This window comes from Nestor notabilis, unplaced genomic scaffold (genome assembly GCF_000696875.1).
Source record: "Nestor notabilis isolate BGI_N333 unplaced genomic scaffold, ASM69687v1 scaffold16882, whole genome shotgun sequence".
NCBI classification, from domain to species: Eukaryota; Metazoa; Chordata; class Aves; order Psittaciformes; family Psittacidae; genus Nestor; species Nestor notabilis.
In genome coordinates, this window is record NW_009918873.1 from 1 (window position 1) to 24,979 (window position 24,979).

General features: G+C 39.5%; 2 protein-coding genes across 2 annotated transcripts in view; one reads left to right on the top strand and one right to left on the bottom strand.

Moving 5' to 3' along the window:
• The first annotated feature begins 1,580 nt into the window (after positions 1–1,580).
• On the top strand, positions 1,581–10,159 carry LYRM1 (LYR motif containing 1). Its single transcript, XM_010009958.1, has 4 exons — positions 1,581–1,589; positions 6,918–7,076; positions 8,096–8,188; positions 9,823–10,159. Exons 1-4 carry the CDS (start codon positions 1,581–1,583, stop codon positions 9,937–9,939), a joined length of 378 nt encoding a protein of 125 aa, XP_010008260.1. The 3' UTR covers positions 9,940–10,159.
• A 7,133-nt stretch (positions 10,160–17,292) lies between these two features.
• Positions 17,293–24,979, bottom strand: part of DNAH3 (dynein, axonemal, heavy chain 3) — a gene marked incomplete at its 5' end in the record, with an annotated part of 42,870 nt that continues 35,183 nt past the window's right edge. The window contains 7 exons of the mRNA XM_010009959.1: positions 17,293–17,700; positions 17,883–18,020; positions 19,300–19,504; positions 20,072–20,214; positions 21,626–21,793; positions 23,175–23,329; positions 24,398–24,514. Of these exons, the coding sequence (XP_010008261.1) occupies positions 17,347–17,700; positions 17,883–18,020; positions 19,300–19,504; positions 20,072–20,214; positions 21,626–21,793; positions 23,175–23,329; positions 24,398–24,514 (1,280 nt within the window). The remainder of the gene's footprint in view (positions 17,701–17,882; positions 18,021–19,299; positions 19,505–20,071; positions 20,215–21,625; positions 21,794–23,174; positions 23,330–24,397; positions 24,515–24,979) is intronic.

The window sequence follows — 24,979 nt, forward strand, 5'->3', positions numbered from 1 at the left end:
CAGCGCCATCTTAGCGGTGACAGCAGCAGCCTGTGTGGTGCACAGGAGGCGGAGGGTGGCCGAGCCCCACAGTCACCCTGCTCTCTGCCGCAGTGGACGTGGCCTTTCCCGGGATAGGCCTGACGCCCAGAGCCTCGCTGCCCAGCCTGCCCCTGTGCCTGGCTGGGTACAGCAGTGGCCGCAGGGGTGGCTGTGGCACGGCCCGGATCCCAGGTGCTTGCAAAATCAGTCCCGAACCTCTCATCTACGCCTGCGGTTGTTGCTGACCTGCAGCTCGTGTCAAGGAGGTGTCTTCCCATCCTGTCACTACCAGGCCCGAGGGTCCTCTCTCCACAAAACCCGAGAGAAGACTCTGAGACAGTTAGAGCTGCACTTCCCCTCACCCGTGTTCCTCTGCCATTGTGCCAGCTGTGAGGCAGGAGCCCCAAAGGCTGACCCGTTGACCATTCAGGGGAGTCTAGTGCAAATACTCTTGAGAGGTTTTCTTGGCAGAACTCCCGACTTTGAATGGGATTCTCACACTTGAGTTCCAAAAAACAAGTGTATTTTTTATATATATGCTCTGCTACAGCCCTCAAATAGTGACTGAAAATCTTATCTATCAATGTCCTGGGACCAAAGTGTATGGAAACTGAAGCAGAGGGTTCATGAGCTGAGTTTCATCAAATGACCCACAGAATGAAGTAAGAAAGGGGGTAGGGATGACTGTTTCTCGAATAGCATTAATATTTATACCTGTTCTTGAGTTTGGGAGCGCTTCCAATGCTGGGAAATATTTCTATTCATGCAGTCAGTTGCATTTGGCTCGAAGCCAAGATATGAATAAGGTGCATAAATCCATACTGGGATTTGTGTCTATGCTGTTGTCTTTCTCTATGCTTTTATATTATATAAGTAAGGCCATCCAAGGATAGCTGAGACTTCATTTTCTCTGCTAAATATGTTGCACTGCATTAAAACCTCTTTCTCTGCTTGTAAGTAACAGAGAACTAAACACGAAGGAGGAGAAAATGGTTCTAACTGTATGAAAGCGTAAGCAAGAGGTCTGCACAAGACTAGAGACAAGTTCACGTTGCTTTAGTTTACCTGGAGACTGCGTGATTTTCAGGAGAAAGCTAAGAAATATCTAAAGCAATGGTTTTTTTTTGTTTCCCCTCTTCCTCTCCATGTCCAAGTCAGCATTCTTCTTCTTCCTGAGGCTACTCCAGCTCAGGAGGCACTCCCAGAGCTGGAGTCTCTATGTCCTACTAAAGCCAGATAATGCCTCGACCACCTCAGACTGAGAAAATGAAAACTCTGTGATCAAAAGGGACTAGTTAAGGGTTCCCTTTTCATTTATTCAAATAAAAAGAATGTTGTAGAATTCTAGTTTTCTGCAATTTCACTTACATGAAATTACATGGGAAACCCAGTGATAAATTACAAGTCCTTGCTTTTACTACTTAATTATATTCTCTTTGCATGCAGTTCCCTTTTTCTGATCAAAAGACTGGTCCATATGTAAGAGAAAGCTTAGAAGAGATCCCAGCACAGTCAGAAATCCAAGGCACGAATAGAATGGCAGAGCCCCATCCCAGCTGATGAACAGTGTAAGTAACAAAGACAGAAAGGCTGGTTCAGATGTATCAATCGGTGTTTCACATCAGGGTTTCAGATCACTTCAATTTGCCAGCACAAAGATACTGGCATGACAAAATCTAAAACCATGTGAAAGTCACTTTGCTTTCAGGTATCGTTACCGAGTAACTTCATTCAGTAACTTCATTCTTTTTCACCAAATCTGCACACATTTCTGACTGCAGCTTGTAGATGGAAACAGTGAGAAATACTTGGAATCAAATAAATCCTTGATGGAAGTTACTTGAAATTTACGGGCTTGCATCACTGGTAGAAATGAGGATGTAACACCATCATGGAGGAATATGAGCTTTCATTTTAGTTTGTTTTTCACTATATGAAGATGGAATATTTTAGCTGTGATTGAAGTTTTGCTATGATTTGGTTTTGGCTAAATCTTAAAAAAAAAAAAAAAAAAAAGATTTTTCAATCAAGAATAAAAACCAGGTGAGTTTTCACTTTGTTACTGCAGCCACATCTGTTTGATGTTTGCAGGGTACCAGCTGTCACAGGCCACTAAGTCGCTGATTTGAGTAAAAGAAGATAAAATTATTTTTGTGGAAACTGGATTTTGGAATTTAGTATCACTGGAAGGCATGTGGCTTACCTAGCTATCACAGGAATCCATGACCCCCTTCTCCCTGTGCCACAGGAACTCATTGTTTCAGTTGTTGTCCCTCAAGGGAATGATAGACCAAATTCATTGCTGCCTTAAGAACCGCAGACTCATTTTGGCAGACTGGCATGAAAGATGAATATGGATTACTGACCTCCAGTTGCTGTGGATAGCTGTGAAAGGAATGATTGATTATCTGCTGCAAATAGCAGCAGGAGAAAGACTGCAGGTCACTCTTTAGCTAAGTGGTATAATTTAGTTCTTAAAACAAAGGCAAGCCAGATACGCGCAGGTTTTCACATGTCTTTAGTTAGCCAAAAGGTGCATTTGAAACTATGAGATGTGGATTGTCAAACAGGATTGTCACACAGACCATAGCTGCTGTTGATCCGTGCTATAATGTTGATACACTATGCTTTTGAATTATGTCACTTTTCTGTAAACTAAATGTGATCATAGCTTGATTTGGATGGCAGTCAGCCCAGCAGTTTGTCACCGTGTCTTTAGGATTATTTGCCAGTAGCAAACCAGCTGTCAGATAGAATTTGTGTTGTTCCTAAATAAAACATTTTACATCTGAGAAGTTCAAAGGCACTTTTTCAAATTATTTCACACAGAGTTCTATTCCCCACCATCTCCTCCCCTGAGCAAATATGGTTTCAGCATTGGCACTAATGCATGCCCTAGTTAGCTGGGATGTAAAAGAAGAGATCTGTTGTTTTAAAATGTATTTTTTTACCCATGAGCTATTACTTGCACTCTTTGTTTCCTAAAATCCTCCATGTACTCATTGCTGGCAGATTTTGTATTTCAAGTGAGTAGCTAATACTTGACTTGAAAAGAAAGGATGAAATAAAATAGACTTACAACTACAGCAAAGGAGATAGGAGGAGAGTGCTGGACACCAATTCTTAGCAAAGCATCCCTCCCTGGGAAGCAGCTGTAATTTAGCCACTTGTAGATAAGTAGTTGGTCTCCATGCAGCTTGCCTTTGCCTTGACAGTGCACTGTTGGGGTCACTTTACCGTGCAGTTGACAGATTCCTTCCATTATTTTTATATAAACTTTTAATTTAAATTCTAAACAAACCTGCAAGTAGCAGAAGACAACTGGTGTTTGATTATTCAGATTAGTGAGCTTCTGGGTCAGTCGTCTAAAAATCCAAAGGAATGCATATTTGTTTCCCGAAAGAAAAACTTGTTATTACATTTCATAGTCTAAGGGACTATTTGTTTTAATTAACAATGAAAAAAGTTTGCATCCTCATCATGCAGTAACTCATTAACTGCTCAAGCCTCCTTTGCAAGTTTGGATACAATGGGATATTTAATGTGTTTGATCTGCATGTTGATAACAGGGGTTTGCATGTAGATCAAAAGAACGATACAACCCCGCATTACCAGAACTCAGCCACAGCATCCAGCAAATGCTATGTAGAAGGCAACGCTTGGCTTCCCTCCAAAGCCCGAATTCTAACACTCAGCTCAAAAGCAACCTACCACTTTTCCCATTGATATGTTTGTGCCTACAGACCTATCTTTGACCTCTCCCAGCTTGTTTTGTTGCAGTGAACACCTGAAATTTGCTCAGCTAATACAATAGCCCTGTACTTTTTGACAAAAATGCCTGTGGTTAACCTCTGTGGGCTGCATTCTGCAATAAAATGAAGGGTGGTAGAAGTTAAACAATGGGTGTGACTACCACAAGAGGAGTGTTAGTGGGAAAGTGGTGTAACATCCACTTAACATTCCAGAGATGTGAAATATAATTATGATTTAAATGCCAAAGATGTAAGTTGCAAGATGAGTAACTACAAGGACATGAAAGCCTCCCTTATCTTCCTTTCTGTCCCACTCAGAATCATTTTGCACACCCACAAAACTAATACAAGTAGTGTCACTTGACGAAATTACACCTAATACATGACTTGTACTGTCACTTACATTCCTGTCGGTGTGGGCTCTGTTTATACCAAAGAAAAAACCTGCAATCTCATTTACAGCATTTTAAGTTGGAAGTAATTTTGCTCTTGGTGGAATTATCCCGTATTTAGACTCCCACTCGGAACCTGAGCCAGGCTTTGAGTTTTGTCCTATCTGCTCCCATCCTTTCCCATGATAGGTGGGGTCTTCTGGCTGTGAAGAGCTCCTCACACACTCATTTATGTATCTTTGCAGAAATAGTCTATGAGCAGGTCTGTAACATTAGAAGTTGTTGACTAAATGAGCCATGTATATGAAAAGCTGCTTAATGTCTTTTACATCATCTAGCATATGTGGGAAGGAGAGCAATAATGCAGAAATGCAGCCCATGCCTAGATGAGGGGCTACACAGTTCTTTATCAATTCCAACACTGAGAAAGTGAAGAAAAAGTAAGTTCTAGGTGGGGGAGCAGAAGCAACTAGTAGGGAAAAAACCTGTTGATTCTAAACCTTTAAACAGTATCTTTATAAACAGGTTCTTGGTATGGTTAAAACCCCAAAGCGATAGGTATGATTACAGCTCTGAGCAAAGGGCATGCACTGTTCCACGTTGTGGCCTCGGAAATTGTCTGATGTGTAGATCAGAATTTAAACCTGTATTTTAAACTTTTTTTTCTCCTGACACTATTCCTCTTATTTTCTTTATGGATTATATGAAAACCTGAGTTGAAAGTTTCTAGTGCAGTTCTGCCTTTTATTAGCTGTCAGTGGGGAATAAAGAGTATTACCAGCTCTACCAGAAAGTGACACCTTCAAATAAAAGCAGGGGGGTGAGGCGAGGAGGGGCTGTAGGTTAAGGACATGATGTGGGACTCGGCTTATTCTAGGTCAGCCCTTGTAATTGAACTGTTTATTTTCTGTACAAAATATGCACTTGGCAGAGGGAAGCGGTGGTTTTTCAGATACACATACACACGTAGCTTCGTGTATGACTAATGCTATTGCCTGAAATGGAGCTGCAAAGTGGATAAAGTGAAGCATTTACTCCAAAGTGCTTGACGAGCTGGGACTATCAAGCTATTATATTGTGCATATTTGTTTCCTAGAAATACCATAAACATTTACTAGAAATACTGGGCAGGAAGACTGATTTTTATATCTAGGGGGAAAAGATATGATTGCTTAAACGTTTTAAAGTACAAATAGCAAAACAAAAATGTTCTCTCAAGAATCAGAGAAAAACAGTTTTATGTCTATACTTAAGATCCCTAACAGAGTTCATGAAGCAACAAAAAGTCCTTAGATCATAGCAACAGTTAAGACAAAAAATGCTTGGATTTAATACACTGGGGACTTTTTTAGTAAAAAGAACTATGGGCCAAGTCATGCCTTCAGTTAGCATCTGTAATTCTGACTTTGGTGAGGAAAAGACGGTGTGAGTGGCTGAAGCCACAGAAGGACCATTTTGAAATACTAGTGGAGGTCAACTGCTGTAGTGGAGGCGGCCACTTGAGAACTACATGGCTTGAGAAGACTTTGGTTCAAAACCCTGTTCTACTACCAACACCACAGATGAGTGACAGCCACACTGCCAGGCTTTGGGTGCGTGCATTGGGAAGTGGCTTTTCCTCTATGATCAAGGGAGGAGAGAGTGCTCCCTCCAGAGGGCTGTTCCGGCCGTCTGGATTACCCTGCTCCAAACTGTCCTCTTGAGGCGCTACTCCCAGCGCACAGGTCTGATTTCAGGGTTGATTCAGGCACAGTAACTAGAGCTCCAGGTTGGCAAATGGATCCTGAGTCAGTCAGGTAATGTCCTGTCCCTGATACTTGTTCCTCACTGCGTCCATATACTTACTGTGTAGTGCTGCTGCATCTTCTGGGCAGGAAGGTACCTTTGACAGCTGTGCTGTCCTTAAAGCAGAAGTCATTGTTTCTGCAGTGGATTTCTTTCAGGGATAGTTGTGGTCTGGCATGAAACAGTGTCACCACTTAAATGATAGAATACTCATTTACAGAGAATAAGAATAGAATAGGATTTCATTCTTGATTTCTGACAAAGATTCCTACTACACCTGGAGGCTGATTTAGTGGGCTGAGCAGGTACACAGCTCTCTGAAAATCAAGACATTCAGAACTTTCCTAAATCCATGGTTAGTCTGCCTCTCCTGCAGTGCTTAGATAAAATAGCTTTCATCACTTTTTCATCACATCAAACTCCAGCTGAATCATTACTATGTACTGTAGTGGTACCACAAATAAGCTTCTCAGCCTCTGAAACCTATACAGGTTTTCAGCAATACCGTGGTGGTTTTATCATGTATTTTATTCACAGACTCCAAGATACTTTGTGAAGATAGGGTCAGCACTGGTACAACAGTTTCACAGGAAGGGGGATGCTCAGAGTTTCGGTGACTCACCCCATGTCTGTTGCAAAATAGCAGTGAAGCACACAACCTGGGCATTCTTGTACCAGGCTTGTGATTCAGCAAAGCACTAAAGCAAGTGCTTAACTTTGAGCAAGAACTTTGAGCTGTCTGAATGGAGACAGGTTTGAGTGTCAGTTTAAATACTTTGCTAAACTGGTCTTCAGCTTTCAACAGCTAATTACTGTTTACAGCTATTTCAGATTTTTTGTATACTCAGTGTATCTTTAGATGGTGGAAAAATCTTTAATTCAATTGTGTGAAAAAGCATACTGCTTGCTGGCCTTTAGCAACTCAAATGTTCATGCATATGTTTGGGGTTTTATGTTGCTGTTTTAGATGACCCCAGTTACTCGACAAGAAGTTCTTGGCCTTTACCGCAAGATATTCCGAATAGCCAAAAAATGGCAATCAGCATCAGGACAGATAGAAGAAACTATTAAGGAAAAAGAGTACATTATCAATGAAGCCCAAACATTATTCCGAAAAAACAAAAATGTGAGTGTCCTTACAGTTTTGATTTTCTGAATGGTTGTGCTCTTGCTCTTTGCCCTGTCACAATGATTAGGTGCTAAGAAATAAGAGTTGATTTCCCAACATTTCATTTACCTTAAATGCTGGTGTATTTTGGTTATAGATTAAATCCCACAATTGAAATAGTAGTAAGAAAACTCAAACCATTTCAGCTCTTCATTAACTACTGTAGAAGTCTAAAAAGTCTAGAGCTTTCACTAAAAAATACTAAGAAAAAATTAAATTCTAAAGATACTGCCTATGTAATTGAAGCAGTTTGTGATCTTTTAGAAAGTTAGCTAAATGTATTATTATCCCTGCAATGGCAAACAGAGCTCAGTAGCTTCTTATATTTCTTTTCTTAAAGCAGCAAATATTGGCAATTCTTTTAAAAGAAGCACTTTTTTTTCTTAAGGAAGAAATTTCAACCCCCTTTTGAAAGGGACAAATAGACTGCATGGTAATCGAAGGTCCTTCTTGTAATCTAGATCACAATGCTTACTTATATCCCATTTTGGTCTGGGACTAAATTGAAGTAATGCAAAATCAAAAAATGAATTTTAGTCACAATTTACACCACATTTCTGACTTCAGAGGGGGTTTCTGGATAGGATGATAACAGAATGTAGACCAAGGAGTCTCTTCTCTTTCTTCTCTAGCTACCTTGCAGAGTGATGAATGGGTGAGTGTGTTTTTTCATAGATACATTAGTAGTTTACATGTGTATTGTGTTTTTTACAAAGAAAATACCATGTTTGGGTAAAACCCTCCTTCTGTAGCCTCAGTCCAGATAGCCTCCAGGCCTTAATATCCAGCACCATCAAGACCAGAACTACTGAGTCAAGGCAAATGTTACCTTTTATGGATATGAAAAATACAATCATTGTATGCTTGCGATTGCCAAAAAAAGCTAAAGAAAGTCATGTGGCTGTGCATCATTTACACGTGAGCTTTCAACTGCTAACTGCTGTACTCATACAAAACATTTGTTTCTATGATCTCAGGTAACAGATCCAAAGTTGATTAAGCAGTGTATAGAAGAATGTGAGGCAAGAATAGAAATCGGACTTCACTATAACATCCCCTACCCAAGGCCTGTGAGTATAAATCTAAATCACAAAGTCTTCAGCTACACCCTCTTGGCTCTCACTGGGCAATAATCACATCACAGTCCACATCACTGTTTCTGCAGCACATTTTTAGATGAGCCGGTATTTAAATGCTATGCTAAATCAGAGCCAAATAAGCCAAATGTATATTGAAATGTTTTCCATCTATCTCATTTCATTGTAAATTGGCTAATTTCTTCTCAAATTAATAAGTCAAAGCCTAAATGGAGTTACATGAGATCAACTCCCAAGGCCTTTAAAGATTTAGGCAGTCTTATCCAACCAATGTCCAACCAGAAGAAGACATTAATGAAATCGAACCTGTTAATCTTTCCACATAATGAAAGAGAATGAGGGAATAAAAATACTTAACTACATCTGCCATAGATAAAATTATTTTCATAGCCTACATTACTGGTAGCTGTTCTCCTGGTCATAAATCAGGTCTTATGAAATACCTGGCTATGTTGCTTCTTTTCCCCTGTACCTGGAGAAAAACATGTCCAAGATGACTGAAATCTGGAAGTTGCAGCAATGTCTTCTATTGCACCATTCAGTATAGTTTCCTCACTGCTGAGTCACTTCTGTCTGTAGTACTTTATGCTGCCTCTCATAGAAACTTCCTTTCAACTCCTGTTGATTAGTTTGTATTTTCACATCTGTAGTTTCCTTAGAAAGGCAGTCAAAATTAAATTGTATTTCCATCAGATGCTTGCCTAGAATATGGTCACTGTTAGCATCTGCTTCACATACAGCTTTTTCTTTTTCTCCAGTATAGATAATAACAATGCATATCTGACAAACAATGCTCCTATAAATAGGCTTAAAATGCATGCTCTGCAGTGGCTTCAGAATCCCAGAGGATCGGTCTTAGATCCACTGTCTCAGACAAACTGGATGATCGTTTTCAGATTCTGGAAATCTCTATTGCTGCTTTAGTCAGTGCTTTTACTACTACTTGCACCTAAACAGCTATCTATCTTACAGGATGACAGCCTCAGCAACAATAACATCTGACTGCTAACACCTACATTTTTCAATCACTTGGAGGGGGGAATATAGTTGAATGACTCCCACTATTATGAAATACAAAGACTTTGACAATCAAAGGAAGAACCTGTCACCTATTGCTCCTTCTGCTTGTGGAGTCAATGACATTGTGCATTTTAATATGGTATACGTAATCATAACAGTAAGAAGACAGTCTTTCAATACATACAGTTTTGTGACTTGTTAGGTAGGTATGAGTAGAGTGCACTGCTACTCAGGAATTTTTAGAGTTTTCTATGACTTACTTTTCTGGAACATTGTCAGCAGTCCTATTTCGACAAGTACTTCATCATTACAGTCTGACACCAAGCTCCAAAACAAGGTTACTAAAGCTTAATATATATATATGATTTTAATAAACACAAGATTTAGGGCCTGAAAGTTACACCACTAATCACACCTCAGAGAGTGCTCCTCCTAGAAATCTAATAAGCTGGTTTAAGATGGTACAGTTGCCCTCTCCAAAGTGTGAAGAAATTATTTCAAACTCAGTGAAACCTAGTCTGTATATATACCTTCTTTTTCTTGTAGGTTCTCAATTTGCACTTAACTGGTGGGATTTTCTTTTCCAGATCCACCTACCTCCTATGGGTCTTGCCCATAAACAAGGCCGTATGTTGCGACACCAGGAAAAGTTAAGGAAGATTTCTAAGCCAATATACCTGAAATCCCATGATGAAGTCTCATAACCTATTATTTAAGATGTGATGTGTAATCACATCATTTAAACTGTGGACTGCAATCCAGATGATTTGTGTGCACAACTGTGAATGAAGCTGTTCGGTCACTTGCTCACACATTTCTGGAGGCCAAAAAGCTATGATACACTGTATATGATGGAAAATGTTGGTCTAGTATTTATTACATTTCAACCACTGACTTGTCAATTAAAGTAACACTTTTCAAGGAGTGAGGTGTGATACGAGATTACTTTGACATCAGGAAAATTACAGCAGGTTTTTAAACTCTGTTCATTTATATTGGGGTTCCCTGGTGGTTTGAGAATTATATATGCTCAATTCAAGGCAGTGCCTTGTCTAAGGGTCAGCAAAAATCAAGAAGGTCTGGGAGAATCAAGCAGACACTGCACCTCCAGAGCTTCCAAACACAGGTGGGAATACAGTGACTGCTTCATGCAGCTGCACTCCTTCCTCTTTTGTCCCTGCTCTGCCTATTGTCCCTGAAGAATCATTTCAGTTTCATAGTATTCTTAAAGTGAAGTATTGTTTCTAAAGGGACAGTAGCAAAGAGACATCAGAAATGCCACAAGTCCTCCCTTTTCTTTTTTGCAAACTGCAGGGGAGTGGCCTAGAGCCTCTACATCAGCTTTTTTTATGGTTCCCCCCCGCTTCCTTTGGACAGGGTGTGGATGTGAAATGCAAAGTTTGGAATGCCATTACACAACTCAGAGTAAAACATTCCAGTATTGGGTTCCTCAGGTTCCCATGTATGGACTGACTGAAAAGTCTCTCTTCAGGGTATCACTATGGAAGCCAGCTTAAGATGCTATGCATATCTTCACTGTGCATTTTTACATGCTACAAACTGTCTCTTCTGTCTCTTAAGTTTGAGGGGTATTTCTGCTTCGCAGTTGCCTCGTGAATGGAAGTGAAATTAAATTAATCGCCCCAGAAATTAAATTAACTGGCCACTAAATGTTTTGGCTCCTTTTCAGTGCTCTGGCTTTACCAGGCTGTTCACAAATTCTCATCAGGAAGGTAAGGCTAAAAGTACCGATGAGACCAAGCTATGGACAAGAGCCACACTCTACTGGGATACTACATAAGCACAGGCCTCAGCTGTGTTAAAGGGCAGAGGGTGTGAGCAGCAACCTATTCCAGCCAGAAGGTAAGGGTGGCAAAAAAGCAGATTTGAAAAATGCAGTGTACATTATTTCCTATTGAAAATGGGCGAAACCAATGAAGTATCATTTTCTGAGCTCTCCAACTCCTCCTAAACTCTCCAAGCCCTAATAGAAAATGGCAAAGAAATATTCCTACCTTAAAAATAAGTTAAAACTGGTCATGTGCAGGACATAATGACAGTTCCTCCCCCAAGAATGTACTTTTCAGTGGAAAAAAAAACCAAGCGGATGAGAAAGTACAAGGAAACAATGAGAAGAGCGAGTCAGCATGACAGGTACTGGCTAGCCCAATTTCTCACTACCCTTTATGGCTCCAGTCCACAAAGGTATCTATTCCAATATAATTATTTCCTGGGAATACCTCCTGTGGGAAGTATCATGTAAAATGCCATTGTTCTGCCTGTCACTGGGAGCTTTGCAAATTTACTGCTGCCAGAAAGACACAAAACAAAGCTCCTTTAGCTGAGGAAAAGTGGGATGGAACAAAGACAGTAAAAAATAACGTGATTATACACATTGCTTAATCCTTCATTGAAACAAGTCCAAATACAGTCTTTTCCTATCCTCACAGAGATGTGTCAAGTGAGCCAAAGAAAAATGTGCAGAGACAAGGGTTTTGAATGGAAGCTTAAGCTCATTTATCATTAAGCTATCATTCTGAATCTTTCAAATTATTAAAAATCACATGGCTAATGAAGGTACTGTGACTTATCAGGTGAATAAACAGCTATGTAAATGAGCACTGTAAATTTACTGTCTATTTTATAGCCACAACTCTTTCCTGAGCATATACCATAAGATGTAGATTAATTTCAAGAGAACATCCCTAAAGTTACAGAAGAGTCACACTGAACTGAAAATAATGAGTTTATTCCTGAAGGGAAAGAAAAATAAGCAATTTTAAAAAGTCTCAAGTAGCCTTAAGTAGCTCAAATGAGTATCCACTTCCTTGACTGAAAAGCCAATAAGTTGAACTGCAGTAACAGGATGCTACGAGGATGATAAGAGGACTGGAGCACCTCCCGTGTGAGACAGGCTGAGAAAGTTGGGGCTGTTCGGCCTGGAGAAGAGAAGCTGCGTGGAGACCTCATAGCAGCCTTCCAGCATTTGAAGGGGGCCTACAAGGATGCTGGGGAGGGACTCTTCATTAGGGACTGTAGTGGTAGGACAAGGGGTAATAGCTTCAGACTTAAACAGGGGAAGTTTAGATTAGATATAAGGAAGAAGTTCTTCACAGTGAGGGTGGTGAGGCACTGGAATAGGTTGCCCAAGGAAGTTGTGAATGCTCCAACTCTGGTGGTGTTCAAGGCCAGGTTGGACAGAGCCTTGGGCGACATAGTTTAGTGTGTGGTGTCCCTGCTCATGGCAGGGGGGTTGGAACTAGATGATCTTAAGGTCCTTTCCAACCCTAACTATTCTATGATTCTATGATTCTATAACAGCATCACATTATTTGAGATGCTTTCAAATTCTAGATAGCCTATTTTTCAAAATAAGCATTTGAGAAATTATTAAGTAGTGCAGGATCTTCATTATGCTCCAGCACCACAAGGCAAAGACTGAAATTTCTTAAAACCTCAAGTCTGTTCAGCTAAAGGAAGGATTAGATCAGCTCTTTTGTCAAGTCTGGAGAGCAAAGCCCTTTTTTTCACAGTTTAAGTTAAACTCTGTACAGCAAAGAAAATCTGCCTTAAAGAGAGTGCTTTGGTTTTAGAGGTCAAACTGGCAAACTTCCATTTTGAGGGAGCTTCATAAAAAGAATTTCATCTGCAGCTGAGTCCAGTGGGTAGGCAGATGTCTGAACTGGTACTCACTGTATTCATTTCCAAAGACCGTGTAACTGCTTTCAAGAAGTATCCCATCAATGGTGCAATATATCATTCCTACACATTAATTTTACTTGCAAAAAGATGTTGTCCAAAAATGCCTCTGAGTTCTTGAGAGTTTGTAATGCACTGGATTCAACCAGTCAGTGTACACTCTGTCCTGTACTTCCTTAACTTTGTCCCACTTTCCTTCCAGAAAATACAGTCTCTTTCCAGTTTATCACACTCGTCAGGAGATGCTTTAGAATAAGTTAGAGTAAGAAGATGGCAGTAACTTTATATTCTTTAGAAATACAAATCCTGGGTCAGTTGCATAAACTCTCCTGCAAGCTAACCGGTAGCAACACAGTAGTAATTTGTTAACATGCTATCTGGCTTTGAATATCTAAATAACACCTCCTTCTGGATATTCTGTCCCTAACTCCTAATTTATGAACCCATATGCTTATGAAACCAAATTAACACTAAGATTAGCAAGCACATAGTCATTTAAGAAGATGGTGTTGATACCTGCTTATTGAATGTACCCCCTCAATGTTACCTAAGGGTGAGGAAACCCTCATGAAGTTGCAGCAGTGACTCGATCTGTTCCAAGGGAAGTATCATCAAACTGAAAGAGGTTAAAAGGGATTAGATTATCTGATCTATCTTCCCATAAATACAAGTCTGTTCTTGTAATACTTTTTAGATCTAGAGAAAATAAGGCAACGTGGACCTCACTCCCTTGGGGCCCTACAATGTATCCATCAGAAATTATATCCATCTTCTAGCCACAGACAGAAAGATCACTTATTTGATCATACCTATAAATTAATTTTCAAGAATACTAGTTACAGGAGAGACCCACACTTCTCACTGATTTTTCTAATCCTATTAGGCAAAACATTCTAGCTTGTAAGAACTCCTAACTAGAAGAACCCTTTGTATTGTCTTTTGCTTTTTCATTGTATAATTTCCCTTTAACAGCCCAATGGTGCTAAAATCAACAGAGATAGTACTCTCTGTTCCTGAAATGGATTTTTGTACAGATGAGATAAGAGAAAGGAAATGTACTAACCCTGTCTTACTGCATCTCTAGCTGAAAATCCCTCTCTGCCCTGAAGAAGAAACATCTTTTGCTCTGTAATGTTTGTATACTCCAATTTTTCCATCTGCTTTGAGTTATTAGCAAGGCTGTAAATCTATGATTTGCTGTAATTGCAGGTGGTTTTTTGTGGTTTGTTTAATGAGAGCTTCTGATTAAGAAATGGAAATACTAAACCTGTAAAGCCAAGAATTCTAATATTATTACAAGATACTGTATTTGCCAAAAAAAATTCCACATTTTTATCATGTTTAACTAACAGCTGAGTTGCATTTTATTTATTTTATTTTAAATGCATCTCAGCCAAGTAATCTTGTGAATTCCAATGTTTAGCCAGCTTATCATTCTTCAGGAACGTCTAGACAGTGCTCAGGAAATAAGGTCAGGAAGCTCATTTCAAAGAACCACAGAAAAATACCTCCAAGACAGATATCCCTCAACAGTAAATTCAATTACTTTTTCTCTAACAGTAAGGGCAGCTCAAGAAATCACATGCTTCAATGACCATCAACTAAAGGAACTCAGCCATGCCTGATCCCTGGTGAAAGGGCAAGCAAGAGATTCATGAAGGTACAGACTTCTATCTGTATCTATTGGTCACACCTACAAAAGCTTGAAATACATCATTAATTACATTCTAAGAGATGCCTTCATCTCAAATCTGACATTAACACAGAAGAGACATTTAGAAAATCAACACAGTTACAAGGACACTGCCCACAATGTAGTAGCAAAGCCTCTATATATTCTCAGAACTATGTTATTTAATAAACTATCCATTAGTTTTGTTCACAGAGAGGTATTAACAAGAAACCCACATGGCAAGCTATCCTACAGTATTTTCCAACAGTTTAAAAGTAATTTATCTCCATGAAATGTAATATAGGCAGCATTTACTAGTGAATCTAGCTTTTAACTTAAAAGGGCTTAATTTAGAGGACTGTGCTTGCAAGACTAGCATTTTCTGAAGAAGGATAGAGAAACTCCATCCTCAAACGCCAATTTCTCTTCATGTTACTGTTTTAACAATGATTACTCCATTGTTGCCCCAGCTTATCTTTCAGCAGTGCCTCAGCAGCCACAGGTAAGCTGTCATCGGTCACTGGCATGTGTAAGCTCAAATCCAAATAGAAAGGTCCTTCAGAGAGCAGCGATCAGTCCACAGCGAAGGATCTAAGAGCCAGGTCTAGGCTCTCTGGCCTGCATGCAAAGCACCTGCTAAGAGGAGGCTCATGACTAGTTTTTTACCTCTGATGCCACTGTGACCTGATTAGTGATCTGAATTGTTGCTGTGATTAACAACAATTAGATGCAGCCATTCAAAAATATGGTAACTACCACAATGGGATTTTTTAATATATAGTACATTTCAGTTAGTTTTAATCATGTTAAAAGTACAAAGTGTCTGTGTTACGAAGCCTAAGAAAACATAGGTTTTCTAAAGGACCAAAAATTGTTGTCAGTTTGGATGACTGTGCTGTTAGATTCATAAACAAGTTCTATCTTTGCTATAGGTGCCAAGTATCATTTGGCCTAAATTGTTAAAGAGTGGTTTCTTCCTATCAGTAAGCTGAAACACCTGCACATCTCTGTGCCCTTTACTGAAATAAATATCAAGTCTCCTGGCCTAACATTCTTGCCCTAGTCACCACATAACAATAATGATGCTCCAAGTGCCTGTATACTGTACTGCTAGTGAGGCATCAAATATGGTACAGGAAGAAACTGTACTAATGGTCTATGTTTATCTTTGTGAAGAGCAGCACTGTACAACATAGCTGTAACACTTCTGGCTTACTTGTATGTTCCCGTTCTGAAAAGTTACTGTTTTATTAATATCTGTATAAAACAAACTGGGGGTTAATAAAACAATACTTTACACTGTTTTCACCTATTACAGCTAAGCACCACACAACAGAGAAATTCCTATGACAAGAATTATATGTTTGAATAGTCATAGCACCATCACTTAATGACTGTAGCAGGATATTGGGAATTGCTGAATTACAGCTGCATCTCTGACTTTATGAGGCCTCAAGCAAGTTATTAAAATGCTGCAATTTGGGCAGTGAATAAAAAAACCCAACAAACCAAGGCCCTAAATTAGTGGATGTTTATGCAATGGGGTTTTTTTAAATGTTTACCTTGATCTTTGTGCTCCTCTAGTACTGTGTATACAACAAGTCTAATGATGCATCTTTAGTACCGTCTTGGCATGCTGTGAGGATTAGCTAATGACTGCACAGCTCTTTGAAGATGTTCAGGCCATTTATTTTTAATTAATGTTTACAAGCTACTTTGAGCTTCTCTGATGAAAGGGCTTAAACAGATACAAAATTTCAGGTGGTTATTAGTGCAATATGCAAGAGGGTAAGATAAGGAAGTAAAATGAGACTACAGGAAAAAGGAAATAGCTCCATTTATCAGACATCTGGGATGTGTGGGTAAATAATATGACATAAAAAGTTAAAAAACTATGAGACAGGCATACTGCTCTGAGAAATGACAGGCTCCCATTGCATGTGCTGACTAGAGGTTTTCCATGGAATTGTGAGGGCAGTGAGGCACTGAAACAGGTTGCCCAAAGTAATGATAAACGCTGCGTCCCTGTCAGTGTTCAAGGCCAGGTTGGACAGAGCCTTGCACGACCCGGTCTAGGTTGAGGCATCCCTGCCCATGGCAGGGGATTGGAACTAGACGATCTAAAGGTCCTTTCCAACCCAAACCATTCTATGATTCTATGATTCTGAGGCACATCTCCACGGAGTGTCAGTTATTACAATTTTATAATACAGCTCTGGCAGTTCATTCTAGCTAAAGATTGGGTTTATTTGTTGGCAACAAACTACTCTCATCTTCTTCCTCGTTGCCCTACATACTCCTGGGACACAGAAGTGGTAGGCAAATCCACAGAGTCTTATTTGCAAGAGTTATGGATTAGATTCCCATTAAAATCAGCAGCAAAACTCCTTGGGCCCAATTTCATTATCAAAAAAAAAAAAAGCAGCTGTATGATAGCAGCTAGATGTTAATATTCAGATTTCACATGATTTATAATGATGTGGGTGGCACACAGTTTGATGGGAGTTCTGTTCATTCTGATCTATTGTAAGATAAAGCCCAGGCCTTTGAAATAAGTTTCTGTTTGTTCTATTTTCACTCACTCTTGATCAGTGTCTCATAATGGCTAAAAACCAAAGGAACTTGGGGGCTGCTTTGGAGTCAGCCGGAAACCCTGATACATAAAAATAAATAAATGCAGACATTGGGGAGTAAAGTATCTCTTTTAATAACAAAATATGAGTGTTTGACATGAGTACTCTCAGTCATCTAACTGGCACAGTGCTGCCACACCTCGATTTATCCAGTGTTTCTGGGGCTTGTCTGACGGGAGTTCAATTGAGAGAACATAGTTGGTCGAGTGGCCAGTAGTGGATAAGACACCTTTTCTTTCACTTGTCTTGTATACAGGGCATGAATAGATGTTCATATGACAAAATTTGGAACTATCTCCAGGTTTCAGCCAAATAACGGGCAAAGAATCATAAAGGATTTTTGGAAGTGATTCTCCAATTACCAAGGATTCTCTATCCCATCGTGCACCTTCCAAAAAAAGGCCTCTCACATAAGCCCCATCTTCTGGCATTTTCTCCATTGTGTGCTCCTGTTGCATTACCTAGAATGATTAAACCATTGCTCGACTTTATTTTTATCTGGAGTATATTAAATCCTATAAGTGATAGTCTGAAATTGCTCCCTTAAATAAAACTTCTTTTCATTTGAAAACTCTATTCCTTACTGCCCTAGAACATCTTTCGAGCTGTTCAAGAAAAACAAAATTCTGCTGCATTTTCTTACCTCAAATTCAAATCCAATATGGTCAATTGGGATTGTGTATTTTCTGGCATAGTTTTGTAAGACACCAGTCAAAAAAGACTGAGTGAAGTAGAATCCTGAGAGCCAAAACACTGTGGGCGGCCCACTGATGACCCAATCCTGAATATGTAGAGAAAAAGCAAACAAGAAAACATACATTTGTAGCTTCTCTGTGCCAATTCACCAGAAAAAGGATGTCTTTCAGGATACTTTTTCAGATATACTGAAACAGCACAGTGAGATCTAAAGCTTGATGGAACCCTCTGCATATTACCATTAATCCTGTATTTTTCACAGACCGCAATTCACAGAAGTCAGTTATTTATGATGAAAACAAAAATAATCTCTCATTTTTAAACAACCACAGCTCAGTGCTACTGAGAAAGAAATTTCAGAAAGTAGCCTAAGCATATTTTGGTAAGTCTAGATTCTAACTAGGAAAAAAAAAAAAAAAAGGAAAAATTATTTAATTTGGACACTTACACTTTCTTTTACAGTCTTGTAAACACCAATCTCCTAACATGAAAAAAGGCCATCTTACATAGCATCTTCACCAATCACTGTGAAGGCACTACAGCCAACACATCAAATCTTAGTAGAGGAAATCAATCCAGTACAAAGATGACAGACAAGGAAATCTTGGGCCAGGATCTTTGTTGGATATCACAAAGGCAGTAGGAAAGACAAGGCAAAGGCAAAATGTCCCCACACTAAGCCATTTGGAGTCAAAAGAAGCACATATGCTACTCTGATCCAGCAAACAGGAAACTCTGCTGCTTACACAAATCTTTCAGACACTTTTTTCTAGCTTTCTCCTCACCTGACTTATATGAGGGTCATGGTTTAACCAAAACCAGGACATCTCACTACCCTAGCTATTTAAGGTACATCTAAAATCTTAAGTAATTTAAAGACAGCACTAAGAATGCAAGGGAAAGGGTGATGGAAGAGTGAGTAAAGAATAAAATAGCTTGTTTAAAAATGTGTGAAAGTGGTGTCACTTTCAATTAAACTTGATTTACAGTCACATATATAAAATTTAATAGTGCCTGTTGTGCACTGTTTCTAAAGCATCCTCACACCTGGTTGAGGACCCTTTGAGCAGGGAAGTCATTAAGACATCAATGCAAACTAAAATGCATCTTCTAGAAATAGAAACATGGAAACTACCATATGCAGCTCTGGATTAGCACCAAAGGATTATACTCCCAACTCACCCTGCTGAGCAATTGCCCAGCTAATTCCAATGCTGTTAATGCAGTGTATATTGGGTCATAAGTCTGTGCAAGCAGTTAACAATTGGTAGCAATAAGGCTACTGCTGAGTGAGGACAGTACTGACACACATTTCAGCTTTCAAATACCAACTCCTTAGACCTGTCAGTCTCAGTTTAGCATACCTGGAAGAAGACCAAGCGACAGAGGAGATCGGACACATAACTTCCCAGTGGCTTCAGTGATGGATAGGATTTGGCAGCCCACATTGATGGTACTTTTCCTATTAGCATGCTGTTGAAAACATCTTCAAGTTCAGATGACATCAACACTTGGCCTTTAATGGCTTTGCGTAAATTAATGAGGCTGCTCCGAATAACTTCAGTAAGCCTTCAGATAACAAAGAGATTATCAATCATCTCATTATTTATTTCTTATTATCTGGTTAAAGGCCTCTGAGTCCAACTTGAATAAAGGGCTGATCTAAGCTGGTAAATGTCCTATCAGAAAATCCTTATCTCACCTCTACTTACCAAAACTCCTACTTATCTTAGAAAAGCAAACAAATAAAAACACACACACGTAGAAATGAAAGGCAGTGAAAATTCTCATTCTAGACAAGGGAAATCAAGTGACAAGAACTTTAGAGATTGTAACACTGATTAACACAGTGTGTTGTAAATACTAGGGCCTGGGTGTGACTTAAAAAGAATAAAGTAGGCTGTCCTACCTCAACATGACAAACTCAAATGTGATTTAAGTTCATACTCCAAGACTATAAGTACTATTTCCATATTAAGGTAGTCAGCTGCAGCTTTGAAGTCTTTTTAAAAAGTTCATCCAAAGCAGAATCTTTGTTAAGAACAATGTATTGTAAAAGGCTTATAACTGCTTAAGCACTGATGAACACAAGCATATTTCAGTATTAGTAGTGCTACACAAAACACTGAGCCATACCTGTTAAATCGAATTAGTTCTTGCCTAAGAACTGTATTCATTGACTCTTCATAAAGTACTGGGTACATCTTCATAACCTCTTCCATATCAAAGTCACTTGGTAATTTGGATAGGATGTCCTGTGCCAACTCTTCAACAGTTTCCTGTATGCACAAGTTTGCAGAGATAAGGAATTTCCTTCTTTTCACCTATCTTTATTCAATAAATTCCATAAAACACTATAGATTTTATATTTTTCTGTACAACAACATACATATTTTAGTCCAATTTTCTAAGGAAATAATTCTTACATGCTCTTACTCTCTTTGTGCAACATCCTGTCTGTCTCTGCATGTGCCTTTTTGCTCCTTTTCCCTTTTCAATAATTTTAAATTTATTAGTAATTTCAATTTAATTTGCAAAAATGCTTTCAGCAACTTCTGTGGAAACAGGCAGCAGAACAGACAAACACAATCCTACTACTGCCACGGTGAAGGAAAAGACAAAGCATGCAGCACAGGAGAAATGACAGGAAGACCCCAGCCATGAAAGAAGCTTTACTTACATCATATTAGACATCATAAAATCACCAGACAATCCTGGAAATGAGGGATTGTCTAGTGTCAATTCTACTTTTCAACACTCCACTTGTGTATAAAATACAGGATGTCAAATCCGAGGGGCTTGAAGGGTCATTTATCCCAAATGGGCATGTATTTGGCCTGAGTAACCTGAGCTGCAAGGACAGGATGAAGGAAAGAAATTCCCAACATCTTCACAACCAGGTCCTGTGGAGGGTAGGTGACAGTGAGGTCTGTATCCAAGTGATTCCATTCTGCCATCCTTTTGTGCCACAAAAGTCACAAACACAGTTATACGTTTGGGACTGCAGAAACTGCAGCAGCCAAGGGAAGCAAAAGAAATCACATCTCAAAAACCAAGTTTTCAATGAGTAAAAACAGACTGGAACTGCCATTATAGCACAGACTTCAACAGGAAGACAACTTTTGCCTCTAATGGTTGTACATTGATTGCCTGGTGGCTGAATGAGTTGATATAATTTCCTGTCACTCAAGTCTGTCCCCTACTGAGAATGGCAGGGATGGTCATACAACCACTGCTGGATGAAGACAGGCCAGTGCATGAACCTCCACCACTGGAGTCTGTAGACTGGAATTAAATGTCATACCTAAAATTACCTAAAGATGGATGTGATCTGAGGTGCCTTATCAGCTCTGATTGTTAACTGTGGCCTAACTACAATTCATGACTAAAGTAAAGCACTTCACTGTTACTTTAAAAAGTGAAATATAAAAGGAACATTCTTATTCAAACTGTGTGTTCTACTCAGCTAGGTGGGGTTGTGTGTTACTAACCTATTGAATTCAAAGTCATTAGGGTATCTTCAATCTTTAAAGGTTCTTCTATGCCAAATCTATCTACCTCTCTACAGGGATATTCACATCTACTGCCATTGCCAGTCGTGACGAGAGATGCTGGATTACCCTGAAACCTAGGGCATGACAGGAAAGGGCACCTTTCCAGACTGCATATTGATCTTCTTTCCCCAGTTACCTGAGGGGACTTGCCACTTCCCCCTGCTTCTCTTGGCAAAGTCAGGAGCACTCCATGGAAAAGCTGGTTAGTCTCCTGGTTATCCTTGGTAATGTCTGCATTTTCATGAAGTCCAAACACTTCAGGGTGTGTTATAATTGGTAAATTTCGTATGTATTCAATGTAAGACTGTAAAAGAAACATTTAGATACCAGAAATAATGCAATGCTATGACGCAAATCACGCAATTCATAAATGATCAGTAAACCCAACTTGGACAGAACCTTCCCATTTGCAATCAAACACATTAGTTCCCAGTTAAACACAACCAGGAATTGACTTACTCAGTCCACAGAGAAAAATATTAAAGTTCTGAATGCTTCAAAAACTCACTGAGGAGTTGTTCTTACCACCCTCACATAGGTAGCAAGAGAAAGCAAAAGAAAGGAATGTACATTAGAAATACACCAGGAGTGCTGGTAGGAGTCACAGGAGAGAGTAGGATGCTATATGTATGTCATGGTTTAAGCCCAGCCGGCAACTTGGAACCACGCAGCCGCTCGCTCACTCCCCCCCTTTCCCTTCCTCCCCCCGCTCCCGGAGGGATGGGGAGGAGAATCGAAGGAATGTAACTCCCACGGGTTGAGATAACAGCTCTCCAGTAACTAAGGTATAATACAAACCACTACTGCTACCAATAATAATGATAAGAGGAATAACAAGGGAAAAGGACACAACCGCTCACCACCCGCCGACCGATACCCAGCCCGACCCGAGCAGCGATCTGGGCCTTCCGGGTAACTCCCCCCAGTTTCTATACTGGGCATGACATGCTGTGGTATGGAATACCCCTTTGGCCAGTTTGGGTCAGGTGTCCTGCCTCTGCTTCCTCCTGGCTTCCCCTCCTCTCTGGCAAAGCATGAGACTGAGAAAGTCCTTGGTCAGAGTAAACATTACTGAGCAACAACTAAAAACATCGGTGTTATCAGCGTTGTTCCCAGACTGAAAGTCAAAAACACAGCACTGCACCAGCTACTAAGAAGGAGAAAAAATGACTGCTGTAGCTGAACCCAGGACAATGTATCACTCCCACAACTGCAAGCTACACAAATAGGCGGGATTTGAGCACATATGTTATCTCTGTGCAGTTGTTAGAAGGGGGAAAATGGGATGAAAATTGAGTCAGCGATTCCACCATTCATGCAATTCCACCTCCTCATCCTGATCACTGCTTTCAAGGCAAAAGTGGTTGCAAGAGGGTGCAGAAGTACCCTGTAAATTCCTGAAGCCTGATTCCTATTGACTTTCTAGAACTGTACTGGAAACCTGCACAGCAGTGGCTTTTTGTATCAACACACATCAGAGTATCAGATGATCGCTACATCTCCATTGTTGTGTGTTAGATATTAAGTACCACATTTGTATTTCATACATAAGATATATTCTGGCATTGCTTTGTGATCTTATGGTTTTTATTTTCTATTTGTTGCATTAGGCATATCAAAGTACAGTGTAGATAAGATTTTTTTCCCAATAACTCAAAAAGAATTTACATCTGTTATCTTCTCACCTCATATGGACCATGTGGTGGTATATAGTAATCATCTCCAGCTGTAAGCATATACTTGTCCTGCTCTATATCCTTGCTGTAGATTATGGAAAGTAGAGACAGGAGAAGACGCCTGTCTTTATCATCTGTTACTCTGCCTCCATAGTTACATTCCCCTGGGAAAGGACAAAGAAAACCAGGATGAAAAATTCAAAGTTAATGAACAAATAAAAATTGTTCCACAATAATGGACAGCTCCGGTAAGCTCAAGTTCTGAAGCTCTGTGTCTTCAAAGATTTTAGGTCCTGTACTTCAATTGATTCAACGGAAATTAGTCACTTTAACACCATTGGAACTATGGGCCAAATTTGTGCATCTTGGTGACGAAAGGTTTAAGGAACACTGTGAGCTGGTCTGAGAAACTGCTACTCATGCCACAGTAAATAATGTCATGTTTTAAATGACAAGTCTTTTGCTTGAAATTCTCATAAAAATTTTTAGACCTGTCAAAATCTGAACAGTGCTATATAGCTGATCCTTCTATTGTTCCTTTCATGAAAACCTAATGTGATTATGTATGTACAGAGTAGAAAGCAAGGGATCACAAATACGAAATACCCCTGTACAGAAGAGTTTGGAGAGATTTAAGCAACGAACGGGCAAGCGATGAGGGGAGGTTTACACTTGATATAAAGTACAGAAAACAGCTGAAAGCTCACAGGTATTGCTTTAATTCTGACTCCTGAAATTCTTTCTCATAAAGCTAATCATAATATTAGAAAAAATCAAGAATAATCTTTATAAGGTTGACAAAGGAGGTGCCAAGAAGCAGCTATCTTTCTAGAGAAACAGAACTGAATAGCCACAGCAACCAAGTTATTTACAGAGGTCAACACCTCCTGCTTTAAACTGATGAGTATTATCACATCCTCTGGTAAACTGTCAGTGCTATGTCAGGATCCTATTGATCAGTTAAGGTGAAACAGAGGCCACTGATGTTTTTATTTTACATATAAGAAACAACAACCAGGAGGTTTGCTGGACCATTAGTCATTGTTCTAGCTATATATAAGCCAAGCAGGGGCCTCCGAGGGTGCGGGTTCCGACTTCTCTGTATCTGGAAGGCTAAGAAAGTAAACCTGAATAGAATTCACTCAGTTTGTCAAAACCTCATCAGTTTATTACTCCACCAGCTGAAAGTGTCTAGCAAAGTCAACATGTATTAGAGGGTATAATGCCTGTACCTGTAAGATATGTCAGAGCTTCAAATGGGACTTCTTCATATTCATTCAGAAACATCTGGATCTGTCGCATACTAATTCTGAGGTCAGATTCGTTGAACTCATATGGAATATTCCAACCTGTTTAATTCAGAAAAGATGGGGCAGTGGTGCACTGTACTGACAACCATGCTCAGGAAATGATGGTATGGTACTACATTGTTACTGAAAATACAGTGCTGAAGATAACAGCTGCTAGACAGTACCTAGAAGCAGCTCTGGAATTTACTGGGCTATTTATTGCACAAGGGACAATATGATTCCATAACAATATTGTATCCTAAGGCACTATTACCATCATTCTATATAATTAAAACATAACCACAGGCATTTTGGCATCACATACTCCTGAAAACATAGATTTTACCTGAAGTAGAACACAGACCTGCTCAGTACTTTCAGCTAATCTGTTGCTATCTGGAGACGATGAGAACAGGAGTTTTAGTTCATTGACTGTTTTAATTTTTAATTAGTTTACCCATCTATTAACGCCGGTTTTATATGACATTCAGAGTAACAGCACAAAAAGAAAACCAAAACCAAAAA

Excerpts from the sequence above, each read along its gene's own strand:
- LYRM1 (XM_010009958.1), top strand. Across the intron at positions 7,077-8,095 it reads TATTCCGAAAAAACAAAAAT|GTAACAGATCCAAAGTTGAT; the intron begins GTGAGTGTCCTT and ends CTATGATCTCAG. Across the intron at positions 8,189-9,822 it reads ACATCCCCTACCCAAGGCCT|ATCCACCTACCTCCTATGGG; the intron begins GTGAGTATAAAT and ends TTTCTTTTCCAG.